Source organism: Benincasa hispida, chromosome 3, assembly GCF_009727055.1.
Source record: "Benincasa hispida cultivar B227 chromosome 3, ASM972705v1, whole genome shotgun sequence".
Lineage (NCBI taxonomy): Eukaryota > Viridiplantae > Streptophyta > Magnoliopsida > Cucurbitales > Cucurbitaceae > Benincasa > Benincasa hispida.
The window spans coordinates 60,218,863-60,233,324 of record NC_052351.1 but is presented as its reverse complement, the minus strand read 5'-3'; the positions used below and the strand labels follow the sequence as shown (position 1 = coordinate 60,233,324).

At 29.5% G+C, this 14,462-nt stretch overlaps 2 protein-coding genes across 8 annotated transcripts; one reads left to right on the top strand and one right to left on the bottom strand.

Moving 5' to 3' along the window:
• The first annotated feature begins 335 nt into the window (after positions 1 to 335).
• On the top strand, positions 336 to 4,218 carry LOC120072660 (structural maintenance of chromosomes protein 6B-like). Of its 7 annotated transcripts, none has more exons than XM_039025095.1 (5): positions 336 to 698; positions 1,401 to 1,498; positions 1,644 to 1,738; positions 2,947 to 3,050; positions 3,898 to 4,218. In XM_039025095.1, exons 1-5 carry the CDS (start codon positions 611 to 613, stop codon positions 3,996 to 3,998), a joined length of 486 nt encoding a protein of 161 aa, XP_038881023.1. In that variant the 5' UTR covers positions 336 to 610; the 3' UTR covers positions 3,999 to 4,218. The 7 variants fall into 7 exon arrangements, 5 of the variants coding, with proteins under 5 accessions (XP_038881023.1, XP_038881024.1, XP_038881025.1 ...); XM_039025096.1 differs by having other exon boundaries at positions 338 to 698; positions 3,888 to 4,218; XM_039025097.1 differs by lacking the exons at positions 2,947 to 3,050; positions 3,898 to 4,218 and adding an exon at positions 2,043 to 2,482 and having other exon boundaries at positions 338 to 698.
• Positions 4,219 to 5,263: 1,045 nt separating this feature from the next.
• On the bottom strand, positions 5,264 to 9,708 carry LOC120074569 (3-oxoacyl-[acyl-carrier-protein] reductase FabG-like). Its single transcript, XM_039027726.1, has 3 exons — positions 9,306 to 9,708; positions 7,116 to 7,345; positions 5,264 to 5,542 (listed from the first exon to the last, which is right to left on the bottom strand). Exons 1-3 carry the CDS (start codon positions 9,688 to 9,690, stop codon positions 5,264 to 5,266), a joined length of 894 nt encoding a protein of 297 aa, XP_038883654.1. The 5' UTR covers positions 9,691 to 9,708.
• Between the last annotated feature and the right edge of the window lie 4,754 nt (positions 9,709 to 14,462).

Sequence of the window (14,462 nt, the reverse complement as noted above, 5' to 3'; positions counted from 1 at the left end):
TAGTGCAATTGGGGCACTTATGTATCTTGCTAATAATACAAGACCAGATATTGCATTTTCATTAAATTTATTAGTTAGCACTACAACAAGAAAAACCACCTTTCTTGACGTTTGCAATTTTAAATACTTGACGTTTTTATGAAAAAATGTCAAGAAATAGGTGATTTTAAAGAAAAAAACGTCAAGAATTGATATTAACAAGTCGGGATTGTGCATTTTTCCTGGAAAATACAGTACTTGATGTTTTAAAAATGTCAAGTTTAATTAATGATTTCTTGACGTTTTAAAAATGTCAAGAATACGAGGCAGTGTTGCAATGTTAAAAAGTAGCATTGCAATACTGCATATTTTGATGAAAAAATGAAAAACGTGCAACGCAACGCTCTCAATAGCTTTGCAATGCTACAGGTTTTGACGCGTACGAGTGTGGTCACATACGCTCAGAATTTCGTTCTCCCTCTTAAACGAACCTGATCGACCACATTTTCATTCTCCCAATTTGCTGCTGCCCTAGCTTCCCTCTCAAACGAACTTGACCAGCTGCCTCCCATGGAAGCATTCATGCTGCCGCCGCTTCCCTGTTGCCCTAGCGTCCCTCTCAAATGAAACGATGGGAATCATCATTTCGGAGCTTGGGTTAATTGGGTTTGTCGAGACGGAAAGTAGGTGCTTTCTCAGAGGAAGAAGGAATTCGACAGGTAAATTTTTCGAAAGCCATTGTAAAACTTTTTGAGTTTGGTTGTTATTTGAGTGATTAAGACATAGAATTGTTGGTTCATTAGTTATGATTGCCATGGTTACACACAAAAAGTAAAACCCAATGTGCTTGATAACTCCATTCATGTCATAGGATTCTTAATTCCAACTACCCAAGTAATCAAACCCTTCAAAATTTTCCCCAATCCCCCAAATCCCCTCCCTTCAAAACTGGTCTTTTGATTGTCGTTTCTACTGTATTGTTGGCATTTGAATTGGCTGTATGGCAGAGGGAAAGGATGCCCATTAAAGGCTGCAAATTTTGGAGAGGCAAAGGAATGCCCACCAAGTGTTCGATAAAAGTCCCCACTGAACTTTTTAGTGTAGGAAAAGGGTTGTCTGTTGCCCATGCGCAGGGAGCAGCTTGGTGTAGTGTATCAGTGTATGAGACATGACAGAAGAAGGAGAGTGGGGGGTGAGCGTGAGTTGCATATTTTATGTACTGTATGTGCATATAAACTTTTTGGTACGATGGTGATTACTATGACTTGTTTCTCAATGGAGTCTTTTGTTAAATCATATGCATGACTAGCTTGATTTTATGTTTGGGCAGGCTCTGGTTGATGATGTCTATTAATCTATTTATATATGGCTTATACATTAAAAGATGATGGTTCCGAAATAATGAAACTGAATGATATTAGGTGGAGAACGATCATTTTCAACACTATGCTTTGCTTTGGCATTACACGAAATGACTCAAGCCCCATTTCGAGTAATGGATGAGTTTGATGTGTTTATGGTGGACTACTGTCTCATTCTTGTCATCCTTTTCTATATTTCAAATATATTTCTGATATGGATAACCAAAGAGAATGTTGTCTAAAACTTATATTTGAAACATAAAAGTGTTGAGTCTTTTCACAAGTTTTCCAATAAGTTTACAGGATGCACTAAGTCGGAAAATCAGCTTAGACACTCTTGTGGATTTTGCATTGGCACAAGACTCAAAATGGATATTTATCATGCCGCATGACATTAGGTAATTACAGAGATATTAAATCTTTTCAGTCTCACTTGGTATGTTTGGAAAAAAAAACAAAGTTAAATGGCAAGTTTAGTTCCTAAACTTATAAGTTTTTGCTAATTGGTCCATAAACTTTAAAAATGTTTAAATTTGTTTTCTTTACTTGTTCTTATAAGAACCTGTTGGATGCAAATATGGAAGATGAGGGACTAAACTTGTAAATAATACCTTGAGAGATAGAGAGAAATTATTTTGTATGGAGTATTCTTCTTAATGCTTTATTATTTCATTTCAAATTGTGCAAATTTGGTATCTGAAGCTTGATTTTGGAATCGTTGAATGATTTGAGGATCAATAGATTTGCCTTGTCATTTGGACCAATGGTTGAAAGGCGTTGGATCTTGTTGGATTGGTAATTCACTTTGGCAAATTCATGACCAAGATGGGGTAATCAAAGACCATCAAGCCTTCGATACTAGTTTTAATATTTTTTTTTTTGGATTTGGTTTATGATAGTGTTTGAACATTACTCTTTGTAATCATCATTCATCAAATTTCAATGGTGGAGAACTTGATTTTCTTTTTTGTTAAACGGGTGGAAATTTAGTTTTCTTTGTTGTTGAATTCATGATGTTAAAGAAGTGAAGTTTTTATAAAGAGATATTGGTGGAAATTTGGTTGATATATAAGATTGAAAATGCGTGTACTGTTTGATGAGTGTATGTCATATATATACCAAATGTGATTGTTCGATCAAAATACAGGAGCAATTATAGGTAAAAATGTCAACATTGTAGATTTTTCTAAAAAAATCACAAGCAAATTTCTTGACCTTTTTCCCTATCAAGAACGTTCATATTCTTGACATTTCAAACATATCAAGTGTCAGTGTTTCTTGACGTTTTTTAAATGTCAAGTGTCACTTTTCTTGACGTTTTTAAAACGTCAAGAAAATCAACATTTTTGACACTGGATTCCTTGACCTTTTTATAAATGTCGAGAAAAGTTATTCTTGACATTTAAAAAACGTCAAGAAACACTGCTTTTGTAGTAGTAGTTCTTCTTCAACAAAAAGACATTGGAAGGAATTAAGCATATACTCTTTTATCTTCGAGGAACAATCGATATGGGTTTATTTTATTCAAATAAATCAAATTTCAATCTAGTTGGTTATGTAGATTTTGGACATTGATCTGATCCACACAAAGCTAGATCTGAAACAGGTTATCTGTTCACATGTGGAGAAATTGCTATATCATGACGATCAGTGAAACAGACCATAACGTCAACTTCTTCAAATCATGCAGAAATTCTTGCAATTCACAAGGTTAGTCGAGAACATGTATGACTAAGATCAATGACTCAACATATTTGTGAAACATGTGACTTGTCTTCTAATAAAAATCTTCTAACAGTTTTATACAAAGACAACACAACATGCATATCCCAAATTAAAGGAAGCTACATTAAAGGAGATAAAACAAAGCATATTTCACCAAAATTTTTCTACACTCATGATCTTGAAAAAAAAAATGGTGACTTCACTGTACAAAAAATTTGTTCGAAGGATAACCTGACAGATTTATTTATAAAATCATTACTAACCGCAACCTTTGAAAAATTTATGCACAACATTAGAATGTGGAGACTAAGAGATCTTAATGATGTTTTCATGAGGGAAAGTAAATATATTGTATTCTTTTAGGAGTATATATTATATGAAATATGTACTCTTTTTACTTCACTAGAGTTTTTTCCCATTGCGTTTTTTCCAGTAAGGTTTTCATGAGACATATTTCATATATATATATAATGAACATCTAAGAGGAGTATTTTAAATATTATAATATGTGTTAGATAAATGCCCAAGCTTAGTGTCAAAAGCAAGTGTTCTCCTTCCATTACCACATGTGTTGGTCATATGTCATGCAACAATCTATGCTTGGTGTCCAAATGTGCCATATGCTACTTGTCAAAATCCCTATAAATAAGTGGTCATTTATGGATTTTAGAGTGCACATATATTAGGTAAAATCCATAAATTTTGGAAAAAGTGGAGAATGTTGAGAAATTTTCATATTTCATATTTTGTTATTTATTTATTTTATATATTATATTATATTTATTTTAATATTATATTTTATTGATATCCGCTTTCTCTTAGGTTTACCCAGGGAAGAAATTTCTTGATGAAGGGAGGCGTGATTGTGGCGTGCATAGCCGCAATGAATTGCATCCCAATTGTTGGAAGATATTAAATTGCATCAATTTGTGAGGCAATTTGGGAGAACCTTCAAATTTTGCAATCAAATTAAGGGAGATAATTTGGGACAAATTGCAGAAATTGAAGTGCTAGTTTTGGAGGCATTGAAGACATTTGTTCTTGTGGTGACACTTATTGATGAAGCAATAGATTTGAAGTTGATTCTGTGAGTTCTTGTTGAGGAAGAAACTTACCACATCTCTTTTTAATGGACAACTTATTTTATTTCAAACTTCCTCGTTGAAACTCAGTTTTGAAAAACTGAATATGTACTTTATTTCAAACTTAAATTTGAATAGATTTTTAATTTAAACCTCATTAACAAAAAAAAAAATTCTTAAAAAGGGAAAAAATCTTAATGAAATCAAATTAAATTTAACTAATTCAACTCCGAGGTCGGTTTCAAGTGTAGGTATTTTCTCGCGATAATTTAATTATCTCAACCTAGACAAAACTGTCAATAAATAGAGTTTCCTTGTAGCCAAATTCTATTTAAATATCTGAACTAAAGAATAATTTGAAATTCAATTGAGTAACTTGAAACCTTATTTATAGAAAATTCTTCGTTAGCTAATTTGAAGTACTTTCGAAAATGTCAAATAATTAGAATTTTCCATCAATATTAATTTTTAAATTGAAACCTATTGTATTTGAAGTTATTTAGAAATTTCAACTCTAAATCAAAATAGAAAGAAACTTGAAATTGAATTAAAAATTCAAATTAAAATCATTTTGCAACGCCAAATTAACCATATTGATATTTAATTTAAAAACTCCCAAATGAAACTAAATTTAAATTCAAAATTAAAGTTAAATTAGATTTTATTTAGAAATTCTAAATTAGAAATCAAATTAGTACTTATTTGTAAAATTCAATTAAAGTGAATTGGAACAAAAGATTTGGAATGGTAAGTAAATCTTTTTTTTTTTTTTTTTTTTTTGCTTTTAATTTTAAAGAAAATAAAAGAGAGAGAAAAAAAACACATGAATAACAACCATAACAAGATAATGGAAAGTAAATGGTGGGACCACTATCTAAAGCATAAAGACTATTATATTGGACACTTATAAACTAAAGTTTATAAACCTTTTAAAACACGGATTTAAAAGTTTAGGGACTAAATTTGCGATTTAATTAATATTTTTTTATATATATCGAGATACAAATTTAATGTTAAATAAACAATTATTCAAAGGCTTGAAGATAAATTATCCCAATTCATTAGATATACACGATCAACTTCAGATTTTATATATATACACACATATATATCTTCTCAAAGGGATGAGAAAATTGGAATACCAGGTAAAGTAGTTCCTGCATCGACAATGAAAATGTTCCCCGAGACGTATTGGGATGAGTCATGCAGTAGATATTGAATGAGTGTCGTTATTGCGGGTTCGGAAGTTCCTAATGTTTGTAAAGGAACTATTCTTTGTACTACATTCTTAAGCCAATCTTTTTCCATAAGATCCTTTGTAATTTCAGATTTAAACAGGCCAGGAGATATAGAATTCACTCTGATTTTGTGTCTTCCTAATTCCATGGCCATTACCTGTTTTTATCATAAAACAAAAATTTTTCAAAGTCATATTTTTATGTAATTTTAAATGAAAATTAGCTTAACCATACATTTTATAGCATAGGACTTAGATACTTCCTAACCCTATGTTTTGTACAAAACTTACAAATTTATTAGTCCCATAAATACCTAAAAATTTAAGTCAATGGACCTCTGTAATTTTCAACAGGGTTAAAATTTCACTTTCAACAAGTTTTATTCCATTTTCGTTCTTCTACTTTAATTTTCAAATATTAAATTTTAATTCTTGTATTTTCAAAAATCTTAAAATTAGTCTCTACATTTTATTTTTTGGTTGATTTCCTTTTTTAAAAACAATTAGTATCTTACTATTTCCTTTATAAGTTGTGAAAATATATCTGTATAATGCATTTTCTTACATGAAAATTATTGTTGTTATTTAACCAATTTTGATCAAAAGAATTAATTTGAAATTCTAAATTTAAGATTTATTGAAAATACTTGCATGAACTAAATTTCGACCGTTAATTGAAAGGACCAAGACTGGAATGGAACAAAAAAAATATAAGTATGGAAATGATATTGTAACCTTTTAATATATATATAACACTCTCTCTCCTGGTTCATTTGAAAATTTGTAAAAACACTTGTTCAAACACAAAAATTTCTAAAATTTGATGTCATGTTAAATCGCACAAATCAAGTGTTTAACCTGATGGATAGAGGTGTTCAAATAACCCGACAACCCGAACAACCTGAACTACCGAACCCAAAATGTAAGAGTTGAGTTAGGTTAGTTTTGTACTTCGGTTGGGTTGGGTTGAATTTTTCAATTTTTATTGGGTTGGGTTGGGTTGGATTGGGTTGTGGGTTGGCTAAAAAAAAATCTAGGTTGACCCAACCCAACCCGAATTTTATATATATATATTCCTCTTTGTTTAAAGTTTAGTTTCTTTGTATTGATTAATTTTTTAATTTTCAATATTTATCTTTTAAAATTGTTATGATATTTGTCTTTGTTTAAAGTTTACAATAAATATCATAAGATATTTGGTATTTAGCATCTTAATTTTATGAGATTTTAGTTATTAGTCATGTGTTGTATATAAATTTATATATTTTTCATTAAAAAATAAAAAAAATATAAGTTATAACCCAACAACCCAGCCCGAATTTTAAGGGTTGGGTTGGAAACTTTATTTGGGTCATTTGGGTTGTCAATCAAACCAACCCGAATTTTTGGGTTGGTCCAAAAAATACCTTCAACCCAACCCAATCCAACCTATGTACACCCCTATTGATGGGTGCAATAAATATATAAGTATGTATTAATACTTCAACCCTTTTCCTCACTTGTAAACTTGAAAATTTGTAAAAGACTAAACAAGTTAAGAAACAATATTATAGGGTTCAAACACAAAAACTCCTGATCACGAGTAACCCAAAAGCTTTAAGCGGATGGATTCTGATAACATTTAATAAAAACTTCCCGGTCGATCGAGAAAGATATAATCAAATTCATTCACATGCTTCTTGTAAAAACTAAAAAGAGTAAAGAAGTAGTGGAAACACGAGAAATTTGTACCTTTGTTAATGTGTTTAAGGCTGTCTTTGAAGAAGAATAGGCAATACATCCAGATTGTTGAACTCTATTAAGACCAGAAATGGAAGAAATATTGATGATGGAACCACCACGATTGGCTTTGTTCATGTGAATGCATATATACTTTGATACCAACCAACATCCTCTAACATTTGTGTTCATTACTTCATTCCATTCCTCTTCTGATAAATTCATTGGAGACTTTACTGTACCTATGTGTGTTGTAGATTTGGTTTAAGTAAGGGAAACAAAACCCTAATTATAATTAACGAGCGAAAATAATTATGGATATATGACATTTTTGTAGTTTAGAATTATATATATTCCATACATTTCACGACCTGTTTGATAAAGTTTATGTTTCTTTATTTCTTGCTTCCTGTTTTCAAGAAATAGAATCACAACTCATGTTGTGTCTATCTCATTTCATGTTTTTTTAAAAAAAAAAAAAAATTATAGAATAAAAAGAAGCATAAATAATTTGTATTTGATAACTATTTTGGAGTTTCTTTTTCTCAACTTGGGTTTTCTTGTTATTATTGTTGTTTTTTTCTTTTTTTATTTTAATGGTTTAACATGGAAATTAAAATTCAAACTAGAAGACAGTTTTTTTTATCCAAGTAACAACTTGGTTCCTTAAATTCAACTGTGATGTTTGATATGCAACGATTTAGTTTAAATTAATTTAAGGGTAATTATTTTAAATGGTAAGACAGCTGAAAATATTTTTAAGTATAGTAAATGTCACTGTCTATTAGTAATAGATCATGATAAATATCTATCACTGACATTGATAGATGTCGATATATCGTGATAGATATCTATAGCAATTTATCAATAATAGACAATGATATTTTACTATATTTATAAATAAATTGGCTCATTTTTGTTTATTCGAAAAAAAAAATCCTTAATTTAAGGATTTTTTTTGAACCGTATAGCTTTTTAAGTAGGTAACACATTTTAATAGTAAATGTGATTTATAGTTGGTGACAACTTAATCTATTTTTAAAATAGAAAAATCATGTTAAAGACATCTAACCAGAGAAAATAATAATAATAAATAGTAAATTCCTGCCCATGTGCAAGGGAAAAAAAAGAATAATAAGATTTGACATGATTTAATAGCTTTCCCATCCAAATCCACATTAAACAAAGTTTTCGAAGGGAGACTAATTCCTTATAAATGTGATATTACACTTCTAGATGGTTAGGTATTACAGTTGAAAATAAATGGTAAAAGACTTTATAAAGACACACAAATAAGTTTCTTGTTTGTTGTTTCTATTTTAAGTTTTTAGTTATAACATAAATGAAAAACAATTGTTTTGTCATTATTAACTTGTAAAATATAGCTGATGAAAATTTTAAAATAAATATGTTAAAAAAAAAATCAATATAATTGTTTTGAATTTGAGGGGCATAATAAAAACACAGCTGGTAATAAAATATAATATTAAAATAAATATAATATAATAATAAAATAAATCAAGCATAATATATAAATAAATAAAATAAAATAAAATAACAATATAAGAAATGAAAAAATTCTCAAAATTCTCAATTTTCCCCAATTTGTATGAAATTTGCCCATATGTGATTTTAAGAGTATTTCTTTTTTTTAATAAGTAGAACAAGAAATGGAGAAATTATCAGAAATAACACTATCAAGTTTTCTCTTTTCAAAACTAGCACATTTTTTGAAAACTCATTAAACTAGTTTTTCTTGAGTTGGAACATCGATATTTAGTTAAAAAATCTACTTTTTCGAATTGGTGGATCGTTTTGGACTTTATTGGTGAAATAAAAAAAATTAAGATTTGAGAAAATATAAAGAATCTTGTTAATTTTGTCTGAGATACCCAATATTCTTTATATCTCCCAAATCTTAATTAGTTTTTTTGGAAAAATTTTGATCTTTGAATCAAAAGATTTGAAAAATTAAGTAAGATTTGATATAAAATTGAGAAAGATTACTAATATTTAATATTGAGAAAATTGGATAGAATCTTGGGTTAATGGGTGACGATTTTGTCAGAAAGTCCAAAATCATCTATAAATGTAAATTTCTATGGTCGAACTCGGACGAGATGGACAAAAAAAAATTATTGTAACCAATTTTTAACGAATGATAGTAAAGACCCAAAAAAAATGCTTAAGAAAACAAAGTACCTCTCAAACCAGCATTGTTAACTAAGGCATCAATAAAGCCAAAAGAACTCCAAGCTTTTCTTATGCACTTCTCAATACTCTTTCCATCGGTACTAACATCAAGCTCCAAAGCCACAGCTCGACGGCTCTCCACTGTTGCCATGGAAGAGGACGACGAGGCTTCCAATGATGAGGAGGTCGAGAAATCGAGTCGATTAATTTCATCACAGAGAGATTGGAGTTTATCGATACGTCGTGCGGCAGCAATGATTTTGCATCCAGCTCTGGCAAGATCAAGGCAAAACTCTCGACCGAGCCCGGCCGAGGCTCCGGTCACCATCACTACTTTGCCGTTCAAATTGTTCCATGGCTCGAGCTCAAGAGGAGAATGTGGTTGGATAGCCATTACTTATGGTTTCTGAGAAATGAAGTTATGAATTATAGAAACTATTGGGGTACAGAGAAGGAGTTGAGGGATAATGTTGAAATGCAATTGGGAATATGTATATATATTGGGAAAAGAACAAATGAGGATTTAATATGTCACAAAAAAATTTATTTCTTGATGACGATTTGATATAAATTATAAATAAATTAAATAATTAAAAATGAAGTGTTAGATTCAAGTTTGAACTTGATTTGGTTGTTATTTTAGTTAATAAGAGTTTTAGATATTATTTTTTAGTGATATATTTTTGTCTTTTTTATAGTAATCATTTTAAAAGAAAATAGTACTTCTCAACTTTAAATAATGCATTTAAGCTTGGCTACGTATATAAATATATTGTAGTGGACATGTGTAGCATATTATCGGTGTAGGTGATCAAACTAAATATTGTTCAATAGGCATAAAATTCGAATCTCTTACTCTACATATTATGTATTGAACTGAAAAAAAAAAAAAAGAAAAGAAAATTCTAGACCTCTCACGACACTGGTTGGAGCATCAGGAGAGAACAGTCATCTAACCTCATTGCTGATTTCGTCAATCCCAACCAGTTGCTCCGCGGCCGTTGTTCGAATCAAACACAGACGATGATGCTCACGCTGCCCGCGACTGCCTAAAAGATGTCGCCAACCCCAATCGCCCAATCTTCTCTCTTTCTCGATTCAGTTTGAGTTTTATGATTTTTTATTTGTTTCTGATTTTGTGTTTCTCAACTTAGTTCTAACTGTGAAATGATTTGTATGAGTTATGTTGAGATATTTGGGCTTGAATTTATGTATTATGCATATATTTAGCCTATAATTAGAAAATTTGGTTATCGTCCTTTCTATAAATTCTCTATGTAAATCTCAAGTTGAGCCCAAGTTCTAGGGTTTATAATTTATCTGATTTCTACCTCCGTTGATCCACCGTCAATGCAGGCAGATCCATACCAGCGCACAACCCACACATTGCCTAGATGTCAAACCCATGCCCAATCTCGCCCACCGCTTAGCCATCTCCATTTTCTCCATCGTGGAGGGTTTCAAAAGTCTCTTTGGTTTATTTAATTGAAACTGGTTTGGTTCAGTATAATCGGTTCAATTTTGATTTGATTTGTTTGATCCAATTTTGTTTAAAAAGAAAAAAAAAAAAAAACAAAAGCTTCGTTCATTTTGATTTGGTTTGGTTCAATCAAGCCTAGTTTTGGTTTGACTTTGTTCGTGGGTTTCGGCTCTTTTCTGTTCCATTTTCAAATCTAGCATTCGTAGATCTCAGTTTTCAGATCAAAAGTTCGTGGATTTTGTTTTAGATCTCTATGTTGGTCTCTATTTTCAACTTAGAAGTTTGTGAGTTCCTGCCTAGAAGTTCTTTGTATTCTAGGAGTTCTCTGTATTCTACTTCTTCATGGGTTTCTGTTTTCCACCCATATCTAATGTGTTTTGATTCAGAATTGCGCTTCAGTTTTAGTCATCCAATTACTTCAGTTCATCCTAGGCCTTAATTTATGTATTATGCATATATTTAGGCTATAATTAGAAATTTTGGTTATCGTCCTTTCTACCAATTTTCTATGTAAATCTCAAGTTAATACAGAAATTATTCATTCAAATATTGTTTCCGCAAATTAAAATATTGCTTTTTTGACTTTAAAGTGGTTTGTTTTAATAATTTCAGGAATTGTTTATGGGTGGTGGATGAGGAAAAAATTTTAGCGATTTGTTTGAAGTAGAGTATTTAAAAAAAATAAAATAAAATAATTCTTAGTAAGTTGAAATTTTAGATAAGTTTTTAGACTAAATTTCTTATTTATATGCTTGAAATCAATTTTAGATAAGTTTTAGATTTAAATGTTATTATTTTGAATTTCATAGTTAGATAGGTAAGTCTTAATATCAAGTTAAAATATTAGATAAGTTTTGATTAAATTGGTTTATTTGTATGTTGATCCAGTGGGTTTATTTTTTATGGTTTATTTTGTATATTGATTTAACTGATTTGTTTTGTATGTTGAGTTAATTAGTTTGGTTTTGCAGGTTAAGTTCAATAGTTTGTCTTTATTGTTGAGTTAAATTGTTTGTTTTCATGGATTCTTTTTCAAGGCATTGGAAAAAGTAGCATTTTTATGGAATTTTTTTAAATCTTTTTCTAAAGTTATTTCAATCCTCCGTCGGAAAAGGTAACTTTTTCCGATACTAAAATAGGTGACCATTGAAAAAGATTAGACATCAAAATCGTGAATTTACTGTCGGGATTGGTAATTGTCACACCAATCTTATCTTTCTATCAACGCTAATAGAAAAATGTCGGAATAAGTACTTCTTCCAACACCAAAAGACCAATTCCTAATTATTTAATGTAAAATCTTTTATTTTTGACAAAGAGGTTTTTTGGTATAGGAAAACCTTCTCTCCACAAGGCTTTTTCGATGACCATCCCAACGGTGAAATAGGCGTCCAAAAAGGTTTTTTTAACGTTTTTTTGGTCCATTGGAAAAGGCCAAATTTCTTCTAGTAGATCAATGTATTTATTAATTAGTTATGAATTTTCAGTATAATTGTAATGAAATCAATGAATTTGAATGAGTTAGCATGAGAATATTATTTTATTGATGTTTACTTACCTATGAAGGGAATAGCCTAAAATTGTAATAAGAAATCCATCAGTAGTGTTTACTTCAATCTGAAGTGGAAATAAAATATATGAAATTATTAAAACACCCTTTCAAATTTTCACCCAATTTAACTAAAAAATATGTTATAATTATTTTAAATGTTATTTTTTTATTTACTTATTCAGATTTTTATACCTGATTTTTTTTTAATTAGATCATGATTAAAAACAGGAAAAAATAAATCTGATTAAAAATCAAATATGGGAATCTCACTATCACATCTCCCTGTAAGGGAGAGATTGCTGGTTTGAAGAGAGCGAGAGCGACATTTGTTTTTAGTTAAACTTTGAATAAAAAACCCACCCATTAAAAACAAATTTATGAAATTGAAAGAATTTCGAACGGGAAAATTTCTAGAAATTTTTGCTTTTCATTTGTTTTTCTTTTTTTCTTTTCAATTTTAGATTATCCTATAAAAGAAAATTTTCAAACCCTACAAATTTTGACCTCGTTTCTTTGAAAGAAATTCTTATTTGAAGTCGAATCTTTACCAGATTTTTAGGTGCATTTTAACAAACGTTCTTTCCATTTAAAAACCACCTTGAAGTCGTCGTTTTTTTTCTCTTTAAAAGAAATTTTTATTCTTTTTTTCTATAGTCAATGGCAGATCTATTAAAGGGTCAGGGTATGTGTCCCCTCACATCATTTCTTATTACATATACATATATTATTTTTATTAAATATAAAAAATATTTCTTTATATATTGAACATATCTCAACGTGTACCCCCTAAGCCATGAAATGGTATTTTGCCTTAGCGATGGTGGAGGAACCCGATAAGTTGGAAACTAGAGTTTAATTCCATTGTGAGACCATTTTTTCTTTTTTATTTTAGTCAATTTTTGTTACTTAAAGTTTCATATATATATATATATTATATATATATATATATATACATATATCTTCATGTTTATATATAAATATTTTTTAAATTTTAGACTCATTTGGTTACTATTTGATTATTTTTTCTTAGTTTTTAAAAATTAAAACATATAAACACCAATTTTACATATAAGTTTTTTTTTACATATAAGTTTTTTACTATGTTATTTACTTTACTATTATTTTAAAATCACATTAAAGTTAGCGCAAGTTTAATTTTTAGTGTTTAAAATTATGACTAATAAGTATCTAAACTTTTAATTTTAACTTTAATAACTCCCTTATAAATGTCTAATAGATATATAAACTTTAATTTAGTGTATGAAAGTTTCATAAAATATTTGAAATGCTTAAAAATTAGTCGTTATTAGATAAAAAGTTACTTTTGTTTCTAATTGAACCTCATAATTTCAATTTTGTAGCCAATAGTTACATTATTTTTTAAAAAATAATGTAACTATCGAGATTTAAGTTGAATATTATATCGATCCATTTAAAATTATATTTAGCTAAACTTTGTACCCCTCTTGCATAATATCCAGGGTTGGCAACAGGACCGGGACAGGGTGGGGGGACGTCTCCTGTCCCCGGCCCTGTAGGGGAATTTGTCCCTCATTCCCGTCCCGTCCCCAGATGGGGTACCAATAAATTCCCCGGTTTGACCCATCTCCGCTAGGTCGGATTTTTTTGCCAACCTTAATAATACCCTGGTCACCACTACCTATGATAGCATGGGATTTTAAATGGCTAAGAGGAAAGATTTTTATTTTTTATTTATTTTTTATTTATTTATTTGTTTTTTTGCCTATGTCGGACATTCCCAATAAAAATTGAACAAGTAAAAAAGATATGTTAAAAAAACTAGTTTATTTTTATTTATTATTTTAATGTTAGTCTTAAAAAGCACAAATTTTGTTAGGTTAGAAATAGTTTCCCCTTTTTTCTATGGATTGGTGCTACAAAGTATTGAATCATTAGCTAGAATTATTGATTCCTATTTGTAGACTTATTAAAACTTTAAATACAATTTTGTAAACTTGTTGGGTAATTAAGATACTATCTTAGGGCTTATTAGTTAACCATTTGGACTTTTATTTTTCATTTTAAAATATTTATCCTATTTCTACTCAAATTCTTACCACAATTTTAATATTTCTGTGTTAAAAGAGTTGAACGGTTAGTCAAATTCAAAAAA

Excerpts from the sequence above, each read along its gene's own strand:
- LOC120074569 (XM_039027726.1), bottom strand. The coding sequence starts at position 9,690 with ATGGCTATCCAACCACATTCTCCTCTTGAGCTCGAGCCATGGAACAAT. Across the intron at positions 7,346-9,305 it reads TAACAATGCTGGTTTGAGAG|GTACAGTAAAGTCTCCAATG; the intron begins GTACTTTGTTTT and ends CAACACACATAG. Across the intron at positions 5,543-7,115 it reads CCTTAAACACATTAACAAAG|GTAATGGCCATGGAATTAGG; the intron begins GTACAAATTTCT and ends TGATAAAAACAG.
- LOC120072660 (XM_039025095.1), top strand. The coding sequence starts at position 611 with ATGGGAATCATCATTTCGGAGCTTGGGTTAATTGGGTTTGTCGAGACG. Across the intron at positions 1,499-1,643 it reads ATGAGTTTGATGTGTTTATG|GATGCACTAAGTCGGAAAAT; the intron begins GTGGACTACTGT and ends ATAAGTTTACAG. Across the intron at positions 3,051-3,897 it reads AAATTCTTGCAATTCACAAG|GGAAGAAATTTCTTGATGAA; the intron begins GTTAGTCGAGAA and ends AGGTTTACCCAG.